General features: G+C 48.9%; 1 protein-coding gene across 2 annotated transcripts in view; it reads right to left on the reverse strand.

Moving 5' to 3' along the window:
• LOC138452984 (uncharacterized protein KIAA1958-like) overlaps window positions 1-25760 on the reverse strand; it is a 451039-nt gene that overhangs the window by 261005 nt on the left and 164274 nt on the right. For both annotated transcript variants that reach the window (XM_069605360.1, XM_069605359.1), the window contains exon 3: window positions 4877-5003. In XM_069605360.1, coding sequence (XP_069461461.1) covers window positions 4877-5003 — 127 coding nt within the window. The remainder of the gene's footprint in view (window positions 1-4876; window positions 5004-25760) is intronic.

Genomic DNA, 25760 nt, shown 5'->3' on the forward strand with positions numbered 1-25760 from the left:
GTGCAAACAGGTAATTCTCTGGCACAAACAGGTCATTCTCTGGCACAAACAGGTCAGTCCCCAGGCCAAACAGGTCAGTCCCCAGCCCAAACTGGTCAGTCCCCAGCCCAAACGGTGTGCAAAACAAAAAGGTTCATCACACCAAGAGAATATTTCTGTGCTCAGTGTCAGAGATGGCCTCAATAATCCACACATAAAAGGCCATGTTTTCACCAGGCTTTATAACATATAAGTTTAGACTTCTAGGGAGGGGCGACAAATCAACTTCCGGGGCACCAGTGATACAGGGATGAATATCTGTTTCTAAACCATCAATCAGCCCCACAGAACGGCAAGCTTATCTCCCCAAGGTCGTGGATCGCTGGATGGTTGCAACACAGCAAAAATGCAATTATTACCCAATGATAAAAGGCACTGTACAGTCAAGGTTGTATATACAAATATCTACTTTAATATTATTCAACAGGCAGTTCTAGCACACTACAAAATACAACCCACCTTGTAAAGTAGCACAGAAGACAGACAGTTTCACAAAGTGGTGCACGCTGGATGCTGAAAGGAGGGTAGTTAATAAAGTAATTAATTGCAATAGCTCAAGGATAAAATTTCAGCACAAAGGGAGCAATGTAAAAAATGTTACTAGGGGCCTTCGGAGAAGGACCAGCGGGAACAGAACCACAATGTACATTGTGCTTGTAGAACCACAATGTACCTTGTGCTTGTAGAAGTTCTTGGTGCTCGACAGTGTAGAGTCGGTTTCAGGGCGCTTTGCAGCTTCTGCCACAGAGTTCAAGACAGCTGAGGGTATCAGGTGGCAGGCAGTTCGGCGAGCGAGGATGGATGGACGGCTGCAGGCTGGCCTACACAACAGTTCAGGGTCAGGAACCGTCTCAGTGCTGGATGTTGGGTCTGAAGCACAGGTCGAGGCATCTCAGACAACGTTGGCGAGGTGCAGTCGATTGCAGCTTGAGGGGCTTGATTGGCTCGAAAATGTCCTTTAAGGTGGACTCTGGTTGATACTTGTCGATGCGCTCCTCCATGCTTCTTCACTGGGCTTGTGTTGTCCTTTAAGGCGGACGGCCCAAAGCTGAGGAGAGTGTTGCAGGCAACGGCCTTGTGGTATTTGTGGTATTTGTTTCACATAAGATGTTTCTTTGCAGTCACCCAGTGTTATTCTGAATGTCCAACCTCAATGCGACATTAATAGGTAGCTTGTTGGCGTCCTCCTGTTTTTCTATTGTTCTGTAGTCCTCTCCCAACGATCCCCTAACACAAAAGAGGACAAACCTTGCTCTGACTGCATTCTCCTTCCTGAAAGACTCTTCTAACCTCTGACCTTGTGCTTTAACTATCCCTCAACAAAAGTCACACATTCTATAACTCGTGTAGCTGGTAAAGGGTTGATTTACTTTGCATTGGGGACTTCAAATGTTCTTACCTGCTTAAGAATATTTGTTAACCATTGTTTTGTTTCCTAAACCTTTTCCTTTTGACACTAAACTCAGTATTGCTTTAAATGTACCAGTGCTATATTAAAGGCATCTCAGGATGTAGGAAGTATCTATGTGCCATCCCAAATGGGTATCTATTGATTTATGGAAACTGAGAGTGTGTATTTTTGAAGTATATTTTCGTGTTACATCTATTGCTCCCTTCTAAGGAAGGCTTATTTAACTGACTGTTAAATTAATAAATAATTGTTTAATCAAGAAACCGTGAGTGTAAGTGTTTATTTTGATACTTGTCACTGTGAAACCTTGTGTTACAACCCTACAGCTCACATTGACCCCTCTTGAGATAAGCCTGGCTGCTCCGTCACTCTACCAACTTGTGTACTAAGCAATACATGCTTATACCAAAGGTTGGCTTAACTATTGCCAAGAGGACAAGGCAGGTGTAGTCTCCCATAGGATACTGCATACAATCTTGCCTAACAGTCTACCTTAAAGCGGTGGCGAGACCAGACATTTGGTCGATGCCAAAACCACATACTCGTACCTTCTGAATGGGTTCGCACTGCAGGGATGACTACTTTAAATACACAGTCCCAGACATGACAAGTCACTGCCCTTGATACTGAGAGGCGGAAGCTGGCTTCAGGTTGACACAGTGCATATCAAAGGTTGTTGGGGTTTTCCTGTCCTTTGTTAGTCCTTTGACCAGGCCCCCCGTGGGCGTTTTTGAATTTACTCTGATTAGTATGCAAAGCTCCCAAGAGCAGCTAACAAAGGATAGGGCGGATCCATGGAGCTTTTGTTGGTTAATTAGGCTGGCCATGGCAGGAGGAAGGTTTTGCATTCCCCCTTTGAGATGCTTTGATGTACTCTTGGCTGTCATATTCCAACTAAATATGACCAGGGGGATGGCGCATGTAGGCTGTCTCCACCAAGAGTACACGGGTCTATGTGTATGTCGTGTAGTGGGCATAGGAAAATGTGTGCGAATTAGCCCCACACATTTGCCAGAGGTTGATCTACCATCTTTCAATTTCATTTAAAATTACAAAAAAAGTCCAGGCGAGCGCACACGCACTGTGCAGATGATCTAATTGCTCACAGGAGGTGGTGGTGGACGTGGTTTAAGGGGTACTCTGGTCTATGCTCCACCTTCCTGTGGGCTCTGTCTGCTCTATCCCAGACGTCTCGATTCCCCACAACAACTTCCCGAGACAGGAATATAAAGCACCGTACCCCTACCGCCTGGTTCTAACCTGGTCAAAAGGAGGGCATACAGGCCTTTGTCTTTTCCCTCTCTCTCTCCCTCATGGGAGTTTCTAAAGGGACCCAGGTTCTTGGGATTTCAAACAAGACCATTTCTTCTCTCTTTCTCTATCTCTCTTCCAACACTATTACCTTATCCTGCCCCTCACTTCTCGTACACTCTCTTAATAAAGGTATTCTCTCCAACCTTCTCCTTCACCTTCTTTCTCCCTCACTCTCTCTTCCTCTGTCCGCCGCTGATATTCCACCCTTCCCTCTTCCTATTACTCCCATTTCTTCTCTATGTCACTCCTTCATAATCACACTCTCTCTCTTCCACCGTGTTACATAACTCTAAAATTGTCCCTCCTTCTACTCACACATGCACCTCTCTATCTCCCTCACTCCGACTCGTAACCTCTCAACCTGTCCTAGACACACTGTTGCTCTCCAGACTACCTTAATTGGTATGACTCACTCTCACACACAACACCTGCCACTGCCACACTATTTACACCAACTCTGTCCACTCTCCATTGCCTGGTCCTTTGGTCCACCTACACAGCTTTCATCCTTCTTCTGTCTAGCTGGGATTTTATACAGAGGCGTAGCCAGAACTATCTAACAAGTAGGGCCTGAAGCTGGGTCCACCGCAGTGGCATTTACACTTGTAAATGCCCACATAGCGCTGCTGAGTGGGCATTTACAGATTTTGGGTGAGTCTTGCCCGCTCAGGCACTACCTTGTCTATGCCTCTGATTTCATAGCCCAGTCTGCGCTTGTTCAGTTCTCCCTTAGGTTCCCACATGTTGCTGTGGTCACCTGTCTCTTGGGCCAATGTACGCCTGCCTTCTCCCCAGGGACTTACGTTTTAACAACACAGATTTTTAAAACTGCAATTAAGCCCTGTCCCCCTTTCAGGTCTTCATCGCGGGATCCAAGAGGGAAAGGAAAAGTTTGTTTTTGTTGTGCAAGTCGTCCCCAAAGAGTGCGTTTCTAAAAGTTCCCTTTTCACTTGTGTTTGTTGCCGTACTGAATGGAAGCCTCGGGACAACTGGTTGAGAATGGTGAGAAGTCCAGGTTCCTTCTGCCACCACTCAGGGTTTTCTGGAGAGAAAAGAGGTTGCAAGGCATTACACTTGAGACAATGGAACCAACGTTGTCACACCACAACACACTCCTAGGGGAGCTCGGGAATGGGTCTCCCTCCAACTATTGCACGCAGCCACTCGCGTAGGAACGGGTCTGGCAACTGCCCTGGAAGGTCTCCTATCGCAGCCTCCCCAATGATTACTCCCTGTTACAGGGTCTGTTGTGACCTTTTCACAACAGAGAAACTAGTCCCCTGTTCAAAAGAGAATGGACTTCTCTCTATTTTCTTGTGGCAAAACCCACCAATTTGTATCTTAGGCTATGCAATCCCAGAGAGGCGAATCCAGGATGGCGATTCTCCTACGACATGCCTCTTTCACTGATTCCGTCAAGCCAAACTGACTGGATGTCTACTAAATAGGGGTTCTGGTCCATACTCCATCCTTCTTGCGTCGCCTCCCCCAATGACCTCCTTGTCTCCTACCTCATTCTTTCATGGAGAGTTTCACCTCTCATACCCATTCCCACTCCACCCCACTTGTCCCCTCCCACCTAGCACACCAGTCCACTCACTACCCTATCCCCCTACAACCTCTTTCTCACCTCCTTTCTCCTCAGCATGGCACCTGGCATAGCCTCCTCACCTGAAGGTACTACTGCAGCATCCCCCAAACTAACAACGGCCCACGCTTTGCTCACGTCCCCTGTTATTTCAATACAAGATGCAAATCAAAAGGTATAAGTCAAAAAGGCATCTGCCCAACTCACTGTGGTTATTGCACTGAAATTTTGTAAACGGTCATTTTATCACATTTTTAGGAGGGGTGCATGGCCAAGCATTAGGCAAAAAAGGTAATTAAAGGCTTTGGGTTTGGTGACAGTAGGAGGGGCGTAGGAGGGGCTGGACCCTCACACAAAAAGCTCACAAAATAGCGTTAAAATGGCCAACAAAGTGAGTTGTCCCAGACATGTCAAAAGGATAGCAGGTTCCTATGCTAGAGGCATAATAGAGGCGTTTTCAAATGGAGGCCTTACATCAGATGCAAGCCAGAGGAGTACAATCCTGCACCATTCTGAGTCCTTACCCATAGAGATGAGCGCCCCGTGGATCTCCTTGATCACGTTCTTGTACAGCTCCTTCTGCCAATCCTCCAGAAGTTTCCACTCCACTTGCGAGAAGTAGATCGCAACGTCATGGAATGCAACAGATCCCTGCAATGAGATGCTGTCATTATTTTACTAGCGTGACTCTACTGGTCGCCGGCACAGCATAAACAACTATTACCTCACATTACGAATGACATTCCTTGGCTCTGCGGATGTTTCCTAACCAGGATAGGCCCAGTTTCAGGGTTGGCATACCATATTTTACAATGCGTGACAACAGATCCTTGCATATTAGAGACAGGACTTGCACACAAAATCCAATTTTGAACACTTGATGCAACTCTCTGAATGAATGCAACATGTTGCAGCAGGGGGTTTAGGTTGAACAGAGCTGGTAACTAAACTTGATTGTTAAGAAAGGCTGTAATTGGTAAGGAATCTCACGAGAAATTAAACATTCTTCCTATTTATTAGCTATGCCAAATAAAACGTACCTGATGGTTTCATCTGTGACCCCATGTAATGGATTCTTAACGTACTGGTCTTTGCTTGGCTTCGCATGGCGAGAGGGCCCAAGCTATCTGCTCTAACACTGCACCATACGTTCAACATAAAGGTAACGTTCAGGGGCCCAGTGATGGTGGAGAATCCAGGAGCACAGTAAGCCTGATTGGCTGTCATATATACTTATCATCTGGTTGCTTGTGTAGTGCTTTGTGGTACCCCAGGCTGGGGGACACAGGAGAGTGCGGGGGGGGGGACTTGGGTAGAGAGTAGGGATGAAGACACGAGGGGTGTCACAGAAAAGATTCTGGGGTGAAGGATTCTCTGATTCAAACTAGATATTGTGTTTTATTTATGAATACATGCATTGAACAAAACCTTATACATTTATAAGAATAAATAAAACAGAAAAAAAGATTGTGACAAGGGCAGTACCCTGTCTTTGCCAAGAGGGCGCGGGATCCCCTCTCACTCGGGGGTGGGAGGCCTACCATGGAGAGATCGGGAGCCAGTCCTACCCCTGTGGGCGAAGGCATCATGAAGCAGACAGAGACAGCACCATCAAGTTTGGTCGAAATTAAGGGTTGGAGAAGGCCTAACTTGCCCTATACTAAAGTGGGAATTCTCTACCTAAATAAACTAAGGATAGTCGTTTGTCAGGAAATCCAAAGCAAAAGTCTGTCTGTGTCCAAAACCTGTACTTGCCCTCACGTCTAAATGTATACAATGTGTAGGGATGACAGCAACAAAATAAACAGTGTTCAAAGTAGAGTTCAGAGCTTTTTCCAGCTCTTGGATGGGGATAAGCTTCCCTTCCCCAAGTTCACAATAGTTCAAAAGACACAGGGGTTCTCTTCCCAGTGAGTTCAAATCTTCCAGATTTTCAAAACAACACAATTCCCTGGGACACTTCCCCGCTCTTAGGACATTGTCACTTTTCACCAGTTCACATAGGCAGTTCGATTTCCTAGCTTTAAATCCACACAAGAGATTGTTGTAAAACACAAGCTTCGTTATAGGTGCTTTCAGTGGCTTTTGCATACAGGGCTCACTCGCTCTAGGTACAATTGTTGGACCACACGGTCCACCCTTTACAGGTCATGCAACCGATAGCCATTCTTGGCTGCTTTTCCATCCACTCTATACCACTGCTTCAACTTGACAATGTTGCTTGATTCATTCACCTGTGTCACACTCTCCTGACATTGTGTCGTGGCTTGTTTGGCCACTATGCACTTGTCAGACTTTCTGGCATTCTCATAGCTTGTGCCAATGCTTATTTACTTATGACATACAGTTCCTTGAACTCTCTTGGCTGGTGCCCAGGCTTGTTTTCTCATATACGTTCTCATATAATGTAGAGTTCCTTGTATCAGGCAGATTTCCAAACTTTCTTTCACTCTGCTCAATGTTCAAGAATGCTCAACACTTGCATCCGCTCTGTTCGGTATTCAAAAAGTGCTTATATTTAATTTTCAATTCGTTCGGTATTCAAAAAACAAACACTCATTGTTTTCAGTTCATTCGGTATTCAAAAGTACTTGTTACTGTTTTCACTATGCTTTAAATCAATATTCCTGGCTTGCTTTTTCATATGTGCCTGCCAGCCCAGTGTTTCCCCTATGTAGTTCACTCACCAGTTTGATTTTACGGCTCCTTGTGAGGTCCTCAAACGCCACTGGTTAGCTCTGTCCGGCGCTGCACTTTGCTCTCTCTCCCAGCAGCTTCTCGTGGCTCTGCTCACCCTGAGATGCTCCTCCTGCAGCTTGGGATCTCTACGACCGCTTCACTCGGTTGTGCCAACCTCCCTCTTGCGGTCTGCCAACAGCCTCCAGCGTCCTTCAGGTTCGCTTCCCGCTGCATAAACTCTGCATCCCTGAACGGGTCTCGAGCTCTCCCCTTGCCACACTGCCGACCTGGAGAGGTCTGCCTGGTCCCTGCAGTCTGTGGCCCTACTTCCACAACAGCTGACTCCATTTCAAAATGGATGTTGGTTTTTAAGGTTCCCGCCACCATGATGAGTTCAGAAAAAGGCTAGACCACTCACCATCAGAACAGTAGTCCTCTTCCTCGTCGCAGTACACAGCTGAGGCTGATCTCTGTCTGTATTAACAAAATAAGGATATGTGCCTGTATTAACAAAATGAGTATGTGTTTTCCTAGTTGGTCTCTTCCTCGTCCCAGTATCAAAATGATGTTTCTTAGGGAATATTTTTTTTTTTTTTAAACTTCTTTTTATTATTCAGCGTGGCAGCAAAAGAAAAACACAGGCGAACAGCGTCAGGCATTACAATATGAATACAGTGTACATAATGCAGGTGCACAGAGGTTACTACACATAATAACACAATCAATGGGCACAATCACAGCATGGAGAGGGCAACAGAAGACTGTGATAAGGGTGAGGACCCGAGCTGGTGGGGGGAAGTGTGCGGGGGGGAGGCATCCGGTGTCGCGACAAGATCGGACATGTAAGAGCGGACCCTGAGCCAGATATTCCTAGGCCTGGAGTGGGTGGGTTGCATATGGGAACAAGCTTCCTCAGAGTCCGAGGCCCACGTGACCGCTCTCAGCCATTGGGCGTGTGTGGGAGGTGAGGGGCGATGCCAGCAGAGCAGGATGGAGCGCACCGCGAGTAGCAGGCAGAGGCCAGCTAGTTTTTTGGAATCACGGGAGAGGCCTGGGAGGTCATGAAAGAGGCATACCACCGGGGAAGGAACAATGGGATGGTCGAGCACAGCAGACACTGTCGAGCAAACTGCTTCCCAAAACTGTTAGAGGCGGGGGCAGGACCAAATCATGTGAATGTAGTCGGCATCGTCCTGGCCGCATCTAGGGCAGCTGGAAGGGTGATCTCTGGACATGCAATGTAGTCTGATCGGGGTGTAGTGAAACCTATGTAGTACTTTGAACTGAATGAGTTTAAGCCAGGAGTTGAAGGAAACTCGATGTGTGCGCTCGCATAGATGTGCCCAGCGCTCATCCGACATTTCAACACCAAGGTCTACCCCCCATGCACGCTTCAGTTTGGCAAAGTCTGGGACAGATCTGGATTGTAACATAGTGTATAACCTGGAAATTTTACCCCTCGTGGGCCCTGGGGAGGTGAGCTCCTCAATAGCAGGGTCGTCCGGTGGCAACGCGGGGAACGTTTGGTAATTACGCTTGAGGGTCCTGCGGAGGGATGCGTATTGGAGCCATACACTCTGGCCGCTCCTCAAGGGCAATGGGAGATCGGGCCATTCAACAAATATACTCTGGTCAAACACATCACGTAGCAACTCGTAGCCCGCGTCTGCCCAGCGACCAACCGTGCCTGGTGGGACCCGCGGGACCCACGGGAGGAAATTCCAAAGAGGGAGGTTGCCGTGGAAGGTGTAAGCAGTTCTGACTAGCCTCCACATTTTCGCTAATGCGATGGACGTGCAGGCGACCGGGCTCTATGAGTCCAGTGCCAAGGGAGCGGGTTGTATCACCAAGGAGCGGATGTCACGGTCACAGACCACAAGCTTCTCGAGTCGGACATGCGGGGGAGGGTCCATTGTATTAAACCAGTAAGAAGTATTTTGGATTTGGGATACCAGCCAGTATTTAAGAAAGTCAGGGGCACCGAAGCCCCCGTTAGACATGGGAGTAGACAGGGTATCGATTTTTAGGTGGACCGCACCCAAGTGCCAGAGAAAGGAATTCACAGTACGGGTCAAATCACGGAAGAAGCCCCCCCTGGCCACAAGGGTATGTTAGTGAACATGTAAAGCAACTGGGGCAACACCACCATCTTCAACAGCCCTATCCTGCCTGCCAGGGAAATCGGGAGTTTGTCCCAGACCCGGACCTTAGCCGTCAGGTGTGTGAGGTACTTCTGATAGTTTTCCTGGAAGGTCAGCGCCTGCTGGCGCGTTACCACTATCCCCAAGTAGGTAAATGTGGATTGAGCCCATGTGAAACCAAGGGTGTCAGGAGGAGGGAGAGTGCATTCCGTGAGTGGGAAAAGAGTGGATTTCGAGCAATTCACTTTAAGGCCAGAGATTCGACCAAACTGAATGATGTCCTCCAGTATTGGGGGTAAGGTGATGGAGGGAGAACGCACAAACAACAATGCGTCATCCGCATATAGGGACACTATGTCTGACTGCCCGCAGTGCGGAGGCCCCTGTGAGCGTGGAATTGGCGGAGCATATCAGCGAAGGGCTCTATTGCTATAGCGAAGATCAAGGGAGAGAAGGGGCACCCCTGTCTCGTCCCCCTGGCGATCTCAAAGAGGGGGGAGCAACGGTCATCGGTGCGGACCCTGGCCACAGGAGTAGAGTAAAGCAATCTGACCCAGGAGAGAAAGGAGGGGCCAAATTTGCAATTCTAGAGAACCCGCCACAGGTACCTCCATGAAACCGAGTCAAACGCCTTTTGCATGTCGACAGCCACTGCGTGCGTCTCGGGACTGATTCTGTTAATTATGTTAAATAGGCGCCTCAGGCTCAGGGAGGTAGAGCGACCTGGGATGAAACCCGCCTGATCTGGATGAATGATAGATGGCAGGAAGGGAGCTAACCGGAGCGCCAGAGCCTTGGCGTATACTTTGACATCACAATTTATAAGTGAGAGCGGGCGATATGAACCACATTGCGAAGGGGATTTACCAGATTTAAGTAGTACTGTGATTGTGGCCTCACGGAGTGAAGGGGGGAATACACCGGCCTCCACAGACTCCTCCCAGAGAGCCAGCAAGTGAGGGAGCAGCTGTGACTTAAAGTGCTTGTAAAATTCGACCGGGATACCGTCCGAGCCAGGGGCTTGCCCCGAGGATAAAGAGTCAATAGCGTCTGACAGCTCCTCCAGTGTGAGAGGGGAGACAAGGGAGGCCGCGGCCTCCGGGGACAGGGCTGACAGAGGAAGGGCATCGAGAAAAGAGTCGATCTCCGCCACTGACACCTCATCTGAGTTAGAATATAGGGTTTCGTAGAATGTGAAAAATTGCCTGATGATGTCTTGCGAAGAGACAGCCATGGAGCCGTCAGGCCTCTCAATTCCGAGTATGTGTGGGGACCCCGTCTCGTGACGGATCAGTCGTGCCAGAAATCGACCGGGGCGTTCCCCCTCCCCGTATCTCCTCGCCATGCCAGGACTATCCAAAAACCTTTGTTCACGATCCGCGAGGGATCGGAACGTGTCCAACTCCATCCCGATGTCAGCCAGGTTGCCCGGGGTAGAGTGAAGTGAGCATGTAGCTTCCAGGGTAGAGAGTCTGGATTCACTAGCGGCAAGATCTCTCCGGATTGACTTAAGGACCCCATTCTCCTTGGACAACGCAATCCCTCTAATATAAACCTTAAATGACTCCCATAAAGAGGCCTGAGACGTTACCGAGCCCGTATTAGTCTCGAAGAACTCTTCAATCGACCGCTCGAGCTCGGAACAGAACTCCGGGTCCAGTAAGGAGAGGGGTTTCAACCTCCAGTTGCGTGTCCGGCCGGGATCAGGACCCCAACCGATGGTCACAGTAACTGGAGAATGGTCAGACAGGGTTCTGGGAAGGATCATTAACTGTATAACGCTCTTAACCAATTTGTTGGAGATCACCCATCTGTCAAAACGGGAATAGGAATTGTGGACTGAGGAGTAAAAAGACTACACACGAAAGTCCGGGTAGAAGAACCTCCATGCGTCTACCATGGTGAGAGGGCTACATCGAAAATCGTGTTGAAGTCGCCCCCCCAAAGGATGGGGACAAGGGGGAAGCCATCAAGGAGGGACGTGACCTGTACATAAAAATCCGGGTCTAAGTTAGGGCCGTAAATGTTCAGCAGGACCACCTCCCTGTGTTGGAGCGCAGCATGAAGCAACATATATCTGCCTTGAGGATCTATTTGTGAGGAAATAAGAGTAAACTTGAGGCTCTTGTGAATGAGGGTCATGACCCCGCGGCTTTGGGTAGACAAATCGGTAAAGAATCTATGGGGACCCCAAGTTTTGGCACAACGCATACACTGTTCCGCGCGAGCATGTGTCTCTTGTAGAAACAGAATCTTGGACCCATGACGCTCGGCCTGCAACTGGAGCTGCATCATCTTTTTATAATTGCCCAACCCACGTACGTTCCAGCTCATGAAGGTCAGGTCACTCTCGGTCACAGATGCATTGGTGGTTGAAAAAGAAAAAATGTCAATACCCAGCGGGCCAATTTCACAGCCCTGCGGCACCAAGTCCTGAGTACCACCTTGCGGTCTGCCTTCGCTGCCAACGCCAACTTTTTAATAACATAACCCCCGACATGACCCACCCCCACCCACATCCCCCCCAAACAGAGGGATGACAATCCCAACCCCCCTCAACCAAAACCAAACCAGTGGCATCAGCGCCTGGGGGCCTGAAGGCCGGACTGGCCACCGCAATCCGGGCTGCGGCAGATCCAAATAAGACAAAAGGTGCCCACAGTAGAAATTTTGCATGTAACTTGGACGGGGTTCTGGCACATGTTGATGTGGCACATATTTGTAAGATGAACAAAACAAGCAGATTCCAGAATAGAGGATCAAAGTGACCCCGAAGCAGGAAGGCGGCCGTGCCTGGCCTCTCCTCGTCGGGATAGAAGGGTAACTGCAAAACCGTGATCAGAGGAGAGGGGTCAGCCAGGGAAATTTTCATCGATAAACCTGGAGGCCTCCTCCGGGATCATGAAGAAAAACACCTGGTTAGCGTGTTCTATGCAGAGTTTGGCAGGATAGCGCATAGCGTATTTGACTGAGTGGTCCCGCAGCCTGCGTTTGACAGCTTGGAAAGTCTTGCGTTCACGTTGGACAGCCGTTGAGAAGTCCGGATAAAGATGAATCCTTGCGCCGTCCAGTAGTAGCTCACCTTTAAGTCTGGCGGCCCTGAGGAGGGCATCACGGTCACGGAAGTTCAGCACCCGGGCTATGATGGGCCGAGGTGGAGCACCGGGCTTGGGCTTAGCCGTCAGGGCTCGGTGTGCCCGCTCAATGGCGAAGTGCGGGGAGAGCTTGGGAGAATCCAGGAGCGAGACCAATGTATGCTCAACAAAGTCCTCCATTGGTTCATGAACTTCATTCTCGGGAACCCCGATAATGCGGAGGTTGTTACGCCTCGATCGGGATTCCAAGTCCTCGTTCTTCTTCTCTACCTCGAGGACTCGGTTGGAGAGAGCAACGACCTCGGAGCGCAGGGCGCCCAGTGCATCCTCTGCGGAACCGACCCGTGTCTCGACCTCTGACACTCGGCTATCGGTCCTCTCGATGTGGGCCTTAATAGAGGATATAGTACCGTTCATGTCATCCAGTTTTGAGTGAAGTGCAGTGAAGCCCTCACGGATGAAGTCCATCATATTTTGGGATTCCGGTGCTGTGGCGGGTGATGATGCAACAGGGGCCTGCTCAGTGGTCTCCTCTGACGATCTCGACGCAGCCTTCGCAAACATGTTGATGGAGCTCTGTTTCCTCACACCTCCCTTGGTCATCCTGACGATGTTGGAGGTCGAGTGGGGGTGAGGAGGGAACCCCAGCAGCCCTGGGAGGGAGGCATGGGGAGCTCGGACCCTGTACCACGTGAGGGAGTATGCGAAGTATGGTATGAAACAGGGAGTAATGCAAAGGGAGCCGTGGCTGTGAATCCGTATAAATGCGATATTGTGGTTACCAGTGCAGGCCGCTGGGTCTCAGCCAGCCCAGGGAGACGTGGGGGACAACGCAAGGAGACCTCGGGGGTAGGAGACCCCAGGGATGGGGGTGATGATGCCCAGCGGACACTGTGAGAGCAGGAATCCAAATATGAGTGACCAAGTGCGATGAATGGAGAGGAGCACCTCCCAGCACAATGCTCCGCAGGGTAGACAGGCCGCAGCCTCGAGCACAGCGATGAAGGATAGGGCAAGCAGCCGGTGAACAAAAAGCCCTGTGTGGAGTAGTGGCACTGAGATCACTGTGGCCCCCTCAGAACGTAGGAGTCCCCCAAGAATGAAGATATTTGTGGCCCGCGAGGCCTAAGGCTCCCCCAGTAAGGCGAGGGGGTGAAGGCAAGTCCGCGAGGTGGGGTGGGCGCTCAGACAAATGCAGGCCAGGGAAAGTTCGAGCACGCCAGGCCTGGGGTGACACCAACCGTTAATGGGCCCTGAGGCTGGGGGCCGCCGGCGGACAATCCGCAAGGCACTGCAGGGAGGGGGTGAGGCAGTGCTACCGCCCAGGGACCTCCGCGGGGCCTCCCCGCCTCACGTACCTGGTGGCCGCAAGGATCCGGCAGCACCACGTGTATCCCCCGAGCATTGAAGTCTCGCTGTCGGTGGAGGGTGAAGCCCAGCAATCGAGGGGAGGGGCCCGGGCAGCCCCGATGCAGGGCAGACGCCCCTCCAAGCGCGCCCCGGGCCGCCCGGCACCAGTGGTCGCGGTTGCCCAAGCCGGCGGTGCGCGGCCCCAGGATGCGCCAAGACCGCCTCCAGATCCCAGCGCCAGCCATGGCAGAGGCGGACCGCCACCTGCCGGCGCACATCCGCTGGGGCAAGAACACGCCACAGGCCCCCAGGCGAGTCCGTCCGCCACTCCGGGTTTTGGCACGCAGAAGCGCTGCAGGCAGGCGGGGGAATGGTCACGGCGGCGCCCAGAGATAGCGTTCCACGGCTCCATTTTTCGTCGGGATTCGGTCTGCAGGGTCCCTGGGGTAGCGGCTTCAAAAGCGTGTATGCCGGGATCGGCTGCCAGGTGGTGAAAGTGCGGAATTAGGATCTTGCGATCTGCCGGCCACGGAGCTCGAGCTTCAGGCAGCCATCTTGTTCGGCGCACAGCGCCCCCTCTTGGGGAATATTTTAAGGGAAGAACAGGGAAATGGTTGACAATAGCCTACAAAGGCTTGAGGGACAGAGGGTTCATTATGAAAGGGAAATGGGGAATAGCATGTCTCACCTAAGGACGTCCTCTCCCCACTCCCCAAGTCTTCTCCATCCAGATGAACCTCCCTCGCATATCCACCCCCAGTGTCAGGATCCAAAAGCAATAGCCTTTTCCTGGCCACCCGAGAGGAGGATATAGGGGAAAAGGAAGTAATGACGCCCTCAGGTTCCCCGCAGGGGATGGTGGCAATTGCTGGGGTCCAAATTCCTGATCCCCACCTCTTGTGTCAGCATGCTTCTGTGCAGTCTACCTTTTTCTCAGGCCATACCTCCTCAACAAGATGCTTGCCACTCTTTGGGCCTCATTCCGAGATGGGCGCAAAGGGATTACCGGCACCGGTAAGGACACCGGTGCCGGTAAATCCTTTGCGCCCTATTCCGAGGTCCCTTAGCGGGTCCCTCCTTTAACGCCTGGTCTGACCAGGCATTGTGGATGGGACCCGTTAAGAGACTATGGAGCTAATAACGGTACCGGAATTTGCGGTACCGTTATTAGCTACTTCCCCATTCCCATTGAGCCCTATGGGGGCTCAAATGGGAATGGGGAATGGTTTGGTGAATGGGGACTTACAAGTCCCGCCAAGGTCGGACTGGACAGGTAAGTTCCCCTTTCACCAAACCGGAGTCGGAACCGGTATTGGAGGTAGTCATGGCGCAAATAGCGCCATGACTACTACCATACTCGGAATGAGGCCCTTTGTCTATCTTTCCTAGAGATTCAACATCAGCGCAAGGAACCAATAAAAAGCATCACAGGGATAGCCTGTGTCGAGCACCCCAAGTAGAAGCAGGGATCCCTCAACCCAACCGCCAAATATCGTTGTCTGTTTTCCCTCTGGAACAGCCTCCCCTTCTCTCTCCGCCTTGAGCCACAGCTCCTTAAGTTCTGGAAACTCCACAAGATCTTCCTCTTCGCTTCCTCCTTCTCTCTCCCTTGCTAACCTCCTCTCTTTTTCTCTCCTACCTCACTCCTCCTACCCTTTCCTAACTGTTCAGTTCTTACTGACTGGTCGCCGGGTTCACCTTCAGAGTTTCACATGTCCCAGGCTCCCCTGCCAGTCTTTGCACTATGTTGAGACTACAGCACTTTCAGCATACACTCCATGGGGCCCTGCTGGACTGGGTGCACTTATCACCGCCCTTGCATGTCCGTCTGTACACCTACATGACCAAAATTTACTAGGACTAGTAAGTTCTGTCTTGTCCCCCCTTTGTCTCCCCTCCCTAGTTTGGCTGTGCCTGTAACACTTCATGTAGCACTAGGAGAAATGCCGTCAGGCCTAGTACGCTAGTTACTTCTTTGTAAGATCATTCAGAACCTTCATGGCCTAATAATGACTACTGTATTCCCTTCCCACCTTGAAGCGCTTTGAAGCATTTCACTTGTGCATAAGCACTGTACAAATAAACAATACATAAATAAATCAGTTCCCTAATCATCTGTGAGGACCGTCCTACGGAGAGAAAACAAAATGAGAGAAGAACGAACCCTCAATGAGGAGGGAGGAGTGTTGTGGTGGAGGGAGGAGTAGTGTGGATGAGGGAGGAGTAGTGTGGAGGAGGGAGGAGTAGTGTGGAGGAGGGAGGAGTAATATCAAAGGGTGGAGGCGAGACCAAGAAAGTGTCAAAGATATCCAAGAAACAAAAGAGAGGAGAGACTAAAGGTGGGAGGCGTATAAAGGGAGTGCAGACAGAGGAAAATGGAAGAGGGATGAGCGGGAGAGACGTGAAAGATAACATAGAATCTTACAGGGTATCTAAATGGCACAATTTCCTGAATCCCTTTAGACCAGTAACAACTGGCTAGAGTAGAGAAAGCTTGGAAGTACTTACCTGGGGATAAAGACTTCTGGGCTAGGGGGAGGTGCATTTAGATGCGAGATAGAGGGATGGCTCTAGGGCTCTCAACTCATCTATAAAAACGCTTGACCTGTCTATCAAATTTGGAGGTATTCTTGTGCCATCTGTGAGATTATATAGCTAAAAAAATGTTAACATATAAATAACATTTAGAATTCAACCATTCCTAATTAAGACACACAATGCATAAAAGCGATGTAACTATATAATGGACCGAATATTATATGATGTCCTTAAAATACCTTACGTTATGCTCCAGTCAACGTTTCTGTACACTCCCATACACATAGCGCTGCTAATATCAAGTTACTATCCTTGCTCTTCAGCAATCCGGGTCACATAGACGTTGAAGACGTAAACTCTCTAACATACTGAGTCCCCAAGTCCTGCATACTCTTGCCTTCTGTACATATTGTATTCACCTGTGTTAACCTGTATATATGTATATAATCCTGCCTTATTACTTTGATCTTGTGTAGGTATATATCGTTATTGCTGTAACTAAGTTTCGCAAATTCTTGTAACTGCTGCGTCTTTTACCCTAGGGTATTCTGGCGCATTACAAATAATACACAAACAAACAAACAAACATATATTCACCGGAGAAATATTTGCAGACACTTGATAACACACAACCTCTTGATAATACAACCTGCAGTCAGACCTGCCTAATCTTGCCCCATTCTGTGTTTTATTTAGTTGTCCCCTATTTCAATATAGGGAAAGGCGAGGACAGAGTTTATAGTAATTATCTAAAGCACGCTGCAGAAATCACAGGGTTTTTGATTTTCAAATGTAGGCAGGTCTGCCTGCAGGCATATGACCTTGTAAATGTTGTTTGAAGCGCAGTGTGCAAATGGATTACAGTAGTCACACGTTTCAAAGAACATTAAGAAGGCAATGCCTTCAGGCAGAGGAGCACTTGTGCCCCCTCCCCACCTCCGTTCTCTTTGATCAATGGGGACAGGAGTGGCATTTTGCAACCATAAAGAATCCGGATTGATTGACATGGTATTCTGAATCACTCCGGCTGACCTCCTCTCCTGTTGGCTGTGGCTTAGTGAAGTGTTAACATGCATCTTGCAAAATTAGCAAGTGCAGCTCACTTTCACTTCAAAGCGGTGACGACTGCCTTATTGTGGTCAGCCTTGACTGGGGGTAAGTGGTGGAGGGGCCAAACTGTTTGTGACCAAGCTGTTGGGGAAATAGGATTTACAAAAGCAGAATACTGCAAAGACAGCCCAGTAGTTTAGGCGACTGCTGCTGAGTTGTTATAGGTTTAGACCTGCCTATAAATGCTGTGGCTTCCCCCCCCCAATTCCTACTGTTAATTGGGTTTTAAAAAGGTGGAGGGATCCGGCCCCCTCGCTTCACATTATGGGAATTTCTGCCCCCTCATCGTGAAATTTGCTTCTGCCCCTGTAACGAAAATCAAAACTTGGCACCCATGCATACTGGCAAAGTATCAGTGCTGTGGCAGTGTGAGCCCCACACTAATAACACAGCCCAAGGCTTTCTAAATGTTTTTGAAACGCGGGACAGCAGCAAATGACTGTAGTCCTGTGCTTCAAAGAGCATTAAGAAGGCAATATGCCTGCAGGAAGTTTCATCAGTTCAGCTCCCTGCACTGATTACACAGCCTGCAGGCATATGCCCTGGGACCTTAATTAACAAGTACTTACCCACGGCATCCACAAAGGCTGGGCAGCCGAGCTGTGAATCGAGCTGCCCCTTCTGTGCATTGGCCTCTGCACATGGGCTCCTCTGTGCATGTCTTTCTGAGACCGTGCTGGGTTGGGCACATGAAATATGGATACAGTGTTTCAGTCCAGCCAGGGAGCCTCTGCCTCGCCTGTGCGGTCTGCACCACAAGTACAGGCCAGGCTAACTAAACATGTAACCCTCATTCTAGAAATCATTTTGCAGTTTGTGCGACATGATTATTGAAATAAAAAGCAAATCGGGAATATTGTATCGCAAACAGTGATGCGATACTGCTTATTTTATGCCTTGCAGAGATGCATGGCATAGGTAGGGGTGGAGAGGGGGGAGGTGAAGAAGTGGGGGAGCTATGGGATACCATGTTCTGCTGATGTGGTCTTCACTGCTCCTAAAGGGGGTTTCCCTTCCCATGTGATCCACCTGCTGAGTACCACCCACACTGGGACTATCTGGTAGCGGCCTCACCTCCCTGGCCTCATGGGAAGAGACGCACCCTTCGGAAGCAGTGATAACATCTCCGGATTCGTCACAATTCCTTCCTCCCATAGATTCCTCTTCTTAGACCATCCCTCTCCGCTCTCCCTCTATCCAGCTGACGTGGAAGCATTTTCAGGCACCAGGGGGTGCAGGGCAACCCAGTGTCTGCTCTGGACATGACCGCAGGCCAGTATGTATGGAGTTGCCATCCCCCATGTTATGGGTCCGCCCCCAACCTTCTCTAATGCATAACCTCTAGATAGGATTGTGCATGTTAGCAGTGCAACACTTGGTTAGAACTGTGAATGATTAGCCTGCATCACATCTAGGTAGGATTGTGATTGTTAGCAGAGCCACACTTGGTTAGAACTGTGAATGATTAGCCTGCATCACATCTAGGTAGGATTGTGATTGTTAGCAGAGCCACACTTGGTTAGAACTGTGAATGATTAGCCTGCATCACATCTAGGTAGGATTGTGATTGTTAGCAGAGCCACGCTTGGTTAGAACTGTGAATGATTAGCCTGCATCACATCTAGGTAGGATTGTGATTGTTAGCAGAGCCACACTTGGTTAGAACTGTGAATGATTAGCCTGCATCACATCTAGGTAGGATTGTGATTGTTAGCAGAGCCACACTTGGTTAGAACTGTGAATGATTAGCCTGCATCACATCTAGGTAGGATTGTGATTGTTAGCAGAGCCACACTTGGTTAGAATTATGAACATTAGCCTATGCCAGACCCAGGCAGGATTGTGAAATGTTAGCAATGCTGCACTTGGTTAGAATTATGAATTATCAGCCTGCGTCGCATCTAGAGAGGATTGTGAATGTTAGCAGTGCCACACTTGGTTATAATTGTGAATATTAGCCTTCGTGGCATCTAGAGAGGATTGTGAATGTTAGCAGTGCCACACTTGGTTATAATTGTGTATATTAGCCTTCGTTGCATCTAGAGAGGATTGATTGTGAATGTTTGCATTGCCACACTAGAATGGATAGAGTGCATAGAAGGATAGTGCGCATGGAATGATAGGAACAAATGAAGTGGATAGAACAGATGGAGCGGATTGAACGGATAGAATAGATGTTACAGATAGAACTGATGAAGTGCATAAAATGGAGGGAGATCATGGAACGGATGGAATGCATCAAACGTATAAAGTACATGGAAATGACGAGTACATAGAACCGATGGAGTGTAGGTGGCAGATGAAGTGCATAGGGCGGATGTGTGAACAGACGAAGCCGATTGAACAGACTGGGTGAATAAAACGGATAGAATAAATGGTTCAGATGTGCGCTCGATCTCAAGCACCTACTGAAAACCACCATATAGCATCACCACGCTTACTCTCTTCTATACACCACCCATCAACTAGAACACAGCGATACTATGACACATTCGGTATAGCTGTTCTCATACCAACACCTGCCACATACCTCCCATCATCCTAACTAAACACAACTGGCTCCACACCCGCCAGTCTAGGCGTTCTCCTCAGGCCTAACACAGCCAGAATCAGTCTCGGTATCACCCTGCCAGAACGAACACATACTCCTGATCTTCCAACCTCCACACCTATCGCTAAGAAGCAGCTATAATACGAGTGTCACACCAGCTGCACACATATCCGGTGCCCACACGCACCTTATGACTCTCTCTCTCTCTCTACTGACTTGAACTACGGTTCTCGAGGGCGTTCAACCTACCAGTGCCTTGAGATCATACCAATGGTACATAAGGTGCTATATAAATGCAAAGTAACATAACATAACATATCTTGTTCTAGCATCATCAAATAAATCCTTATTTCAACAAAAACGATAGATATACGGATGTATGTCTTTATTTTGCCAGACATTCACTCGTCACTTGTACCTGTATATACCTTTACTTCTCGTGTTTTACACTCATCCCTACAGATAAGGGATGCATCAGCCACTTGTACCCTTAAAAATAGGCAAATACTCCCTAAAAAGAAAAGACCAACCACTGATGGACTAGGCGATCAGGTGAACAGAGCGTGTGTCATTCCTTCTGAACTTACTAGGTGCGACCAGCCATGGGTATCCCTGTTAAGGGTGGACCAGTGAAGGGTGAAAACTAGCCATTCACCAGCCTCTTCGCTTATGAGTCTTTGCTTTGCTGTGTCCTGCTACTTGTTTGCAAGTACCCATTATTTCTTCTTCTCAGCTTCACCATCACAATGCACTTCTCATTCTCTCTTCACTCTCCTCCACTCAGAACCTTCTCAACTCTCGTCCCATCCCTATCATTTCTTCTCCTCAATGTCACCTCTCTTCTCACTCCACTAATTTCACTAATCACAAAACCTACTCCAAACCTAACTTCCATCACACTTCCTCTTCTCGCATCTACCCCCAGTGCCTCTCTATTTGTCAGACTCAACGTCACTATACTTCTACATCTCATCTATTGCTCTTTGGAATGCACATTCTGTCTAAAATAAAACCTCCTTTACCCCCAATTTCTTCCTTTCTCATTCTCCTTCTCTTGAATTCATTACCCTTACTGAAACCTGTATTCCTCTGTCTGACTCTACCAATCTTGCTGCCCTTCATGACCCTGCCCACACCTTCACTCACTCTCCCCACCACACTGGCAGGGGTGGGTGGTGTAAGACTGTTTTCATCCACCAAACTTCCTATATCTCCTACTCCCCTATCTCCCACTTATTCTCCCTCATTTGAATACACTATCTCCACAATCACTGACCCAGGAGTGGTGTCCCGCCAATGATCTCTGCCTTAATGCCAGTAAGACTGAGATTCTCCTGATCGGCATACCCTCTCTCTCCTTTCCTGTCACTCTCTGGCCGGATGCTCTTGGCCCTCTTCCTGCTCCTACCTGCAAGGCTAAAAACCTTGGGGTCATCTTCGACTCCACACTCTCCTTCTTCCCCTCACATCTCTGACGTCTCTAAGAAGTCACACTACCAGCTGCACCTCCTCAGAGGTATTTTTCCTTTCCTCTCCTTCGCCCAGAAGCTCACGGTCTCCAGAGCTCTGGTTCTCTGTAGGCTGGACTACTGCAACAGCCTCTTTCTAAATCTGCCTTCTTCTACTCTCCGCCATCTGCAGCTCATCCAGAGCAGGACTGCTGGACTTGTTCTTGGCCTCAAGCCCAGGGATCCTATCTCTCCAGGACTGAAATCTCAGCACTGGCTCCCAGTGGCTGCGAGTATAAAGTTCAAAACCCTCTGCATTGTCCACAAGGCCGTCTGGGGCCTGGGACCTCCATACCTTCAACTCTCTCTTCCTAAATATCTTCCTTCTCGAGCTCTTCGCTCATCCGCCTCCAATTCCCTCAGGGTCAGTCGCTCATCCAAGCAACGAGTTGGTGGTAGATCTCTTTCTTCGGCTGGAGTCTCCCTCTGGAACAGCCTCCTTGCCTCCCTGAAACTTGAGGAGAACCATCTCCGGTTCCAGAAGCACCTCAACACCTTCCTCTTTGCTTCTGCTTTCTCTCCTCGTCTCCCCTGTTGAGCTCATGGCTGTAACTGAAACTGCACTGGTTACCTGGCCACCCTCTGATCTCGTGCCCAGGTCCCCTCCCCTGCCCATTGCACACCTGCACTGCCTCCCTGGCAACCCCCGCACTTGGGGACTGTTCTCTGTATCCCTACTGTCCCCTACCACCAATTGACACCTGACATCTGCACTTACCCTTGCACTTGCCACCAGCTGGCCACACTTTTACTTTTTACTTATTGCTTTTATTTATTCCATTTATTTTTTACTGTCGGTCCCATGTACTGCACTGTCCCCTCACTCCTCCCCCCTGCACTTTTCCCTTCCCCCTTCCCCTGCACTTGCGCGATCTCAATGACACCTGGCCTAGTCGTCTCTGTTCAGCTTGTGCCCACTCAAGCTTCATCAAATGTGGAGTCCCACAGGGCTCATGCACCTCACCTACCCTGTACAACCTGTTTACCAAGCCACTGTTCCACATCTTGGACGCCTTGGGCATCACATACACCAATTATGCTGATGATACACAGGTCCTCATCCCCCTTACAGGTGACTATGAAGCCGATATGGCCACCCTCAAATTCATATGCTCCACCATCCAAAATTGGATGGCATAAAACTGGTTATGTCTTAACAGAGACAAAACCAAGCTTCTGCTAATTGGATGTCCTGCCACCCTCTGGAAATTGGCTATACAGCTCTTTTATAATTGACCACATACCAATCCCAGTATCACAAGCTATAAAGAACTTGGGGGTCTACCTGGACCCGGACCTCTCCATGAACAGGCAGGTCAATGCCATTGCATCGACCACAGCCTACCACTCTAAACTTATCAAGGCAGCTAGACCATTTCTCTCTGAACAAAATTGTCTAACCATTGCCAGAGCAATCACTGGATCAAGGTTAGACTACTGTAATGCCCTCTTTTTAGGGACGTCCGTTAAAAATCTTACCAAATGCCAGATAATCCAGAATCATGCCCTTAGGGCTGCCGCTGGCATCTCCAAAAGAGAGCATATATCTGAAACCAGAACGCAGGTTCATTGGCTCCCCATCAAAGAGAGGATAGTCTTCAAAGCTCTTGCCTTAACACACAAATCTGTTCACAACCGAGCGCCTTTGTACCTGGCTCAAAGAGTTGTTAAGCCAGATCCTTCTAGACCCACAAGAATGGCCTATTCTAACAGGATATCCATTCCTATAACAAAGAGAGTGCGCACAGGAGGAACTAGCTTCCCAGTCTTGGCAGCAACACACTGGAACGCCATGTCCCCCCATGTCAGAAATGTTGAATCACACTTAGCCTTCAGGAAGCAAATCAAAACCTTGCTGTTCACTTAACCAATCTTTTTTGCCACCTTTGTCGTATGAATACTGCTCTCTCCAGTTTGACTATTTTTTGTACCTCCCACTGGAACAGCATCATGCTCACTGTAACCAAGAGCCAAGCTTCCTTATGTAACGAAGACTACTTCGTGCAACTAAGACTTTTTCACTTCACGCTCACAGTAACCAAGAGCCAAGCATCCCTATGTAACTAAGACAGTCTCATGCAACTGCGCCCCGATGCCCGTGGGCTGCCAGTGCGCTTTACAAATACAAATAAATAAAAATAAATAAATAGTAGGGTTCCTTGTCTCTGTCTTTCCTCTGTTCCCCCTCCCTTGCCTCGTCGCGCCTTTAAACACTTGTGTATAGGCGCGTTATAAATGCCATATCATATCACTCATTCAAATGAAAACTCCCATGACCTTATTCTCACCTCGTCTCAACTCTCCACCTCCAATATCTCCACTGCTCCTTCTACCTCGGATCACTATGTCGTCTTTGTCGCAATCTCCCCTCCTGCTTCTTCCTTACACTCTCCATCTACTACAACTATTATTAAGCAAATGATTCCTTCCTCAAACCACCAGACTACCCCTCTGACCTACCAGGGTCAGACTGGGACAAGAAATAGACCTGGACACCCAAAAAAAAGTGGCCCACCTCTCGCCTCAAAAAAGTGGCCCACCCCTTGCCTCAAAAAAAGTGGCCCTCAAACCATCATCCGTGAATCGTGTCAATTCACAACTTTACAGAAAATGCTACGCATGGAGGGTTCATGTCTCTGTTACATTACCACACAACTCATAAAATAACATAACTTTGCATACAGTCCTGTGACAGGGTAAACAGCTCTGAGGTGCAGGAGTGGCATGAACCAACCACCCCCACTGCGGTTTTGGAACCTGCTGCAAGTCGATGCTTATACAAGGCTCCGAACCTCAGCAGGGAAGGAGGGTTAGGGTCACGATGGTTGGGTAGGAAAGGGTGGGGTGTGGGGAACCGGAAAGAGGTTTAGGGAGAGGTTATGAATAGGTTGGGGTTGTTAGGGTAAGGTTTTGATCACTGCGCACGCTTCCAGCGAGCTGTTACACTCATAGAAACACATGTCCCTGCTTCTGACTCTACACACATATACAATATCACTACAGCAGTATACAAAGGCACAGCAAGCGAATAAATAAAATACAGGGAATGAGAGCGCAAGAGAGAGGAGTAGATAGATGTAGATTCACATTTTCGTTAGAAGGAAGGTTGCACTACTTCTCCCGAGCAGACGGGGTGAGCTTGGGGGAAGGAGGGAATCGCCATGATGGCACGATTGCAGGGGTTGAAACAAACATGCATCTTTCATGGTGGGCTTGGGGGGATGCATATAAAACACACTGCCAAGCATGCTAGAAATAAAGTAAATGAATGCACAGCACAGTAAAACAGATGGTGACATTTAAGGTTAGGGGGCATGCCAGCCCTTATGCTATGCTGCTTGCATACACAGCTCCCCAGTCCCAACTCCCCATCAGAATATGACATTGACAAGCCTACAAAGTAAACTGTGTGGACTTTTCTGCAGGGCATGCTGGCTGCCTGCTATCCTCTTTCAGCTCCCGGATTGCACATGGACATGGCGCTCAGTAATTCCAGTGCTGTGTGGCTGACGCTGTTATGGGCAGGGGGAGGCCATGTAGGGGCTCTTCCCTCTTCTGACTTCTGCTGGCCTCCGCATCTCCCTGTGTCCCTGATGACTAGGCTGCTTACAGGCGTCAGTATGAACGCAAGCCAACCAACCGCTGGCCAGTGGCCACACCAGGAGGATACATTACAGTACACACCCTACACGGAATTCAACAACGTTTTGGACACAGAAAACACCAAGAACCTGGTCTTTGACATGCAGATATCTCCCCCTCCCCCCTCTTGGAATTGGAAAAATGCAACAGCTGCCCCGGGGGACCTGCCTGGATGGCTTAGTGGCTGGCACTTGCTTTCTCGCAGAATGGTCGGCGTCATCTGTTTTTTTTTTTTTTTTCGATTTATTTTTGTTCAGGGAAACCCTGATAAATTTATCGAAAGCTTCGGTGCTTTACTGGAATTTTGAACCTCTCTTGTCGTCTTTTCGTGATTTTAAGACAAGATTTAACGTTCCTCGTGTCATTTCTGGTTTCATCAATGTTCTGCCTTTGTCACTGAGTGTAGACACCGTTAGTGAGACCATTTATGTGGGCGGTGGTCTGTCACCTATCTGTTTGAAGGTTGTCTCAATTAAGTTTGCCATTGCCACCGACCACCTAGTGGAATCACCTGATATTAGTCGGTTCCATAATTCATTTTCTTGGAAAATCCATGGGTTTTCAATCAATGGTAGCAGGTGGGCTGTTCTGTTTTGTTTGTTGTTATGACACTCTATTATTAGGTGTTTCAGCGTTTCCATTTTCTCTGTGTTTTTGCATAGGCGACATTCTGTTTTATCTAGGGTGCCTCTGATGCTTAAAATTTCTTGCGTCGGTAGTAAGTTTAGTCTTGCCTTCATGAGCAGTTTTCTTTTTCTTTTGTCGGGAAATTTTCTGCAGTATTTAATCAGAGA

Source organism: Ambystoma mexicanum, chromosome 4p (assembly GCF_040938575.1).
Source record: "Ambystoma mexicanum isolate Mex_15411 chromosome 4p, UKY_AmexF1_1, whole genome shotgun sequence".
Taxonomy (NCBI): domain Eukaryota; kingdom Metazoa; phylum Chordata; class Amphibia; order Caudata; family Ambystomatidae; genus Ambystoma; species Ambystoma mexicanum.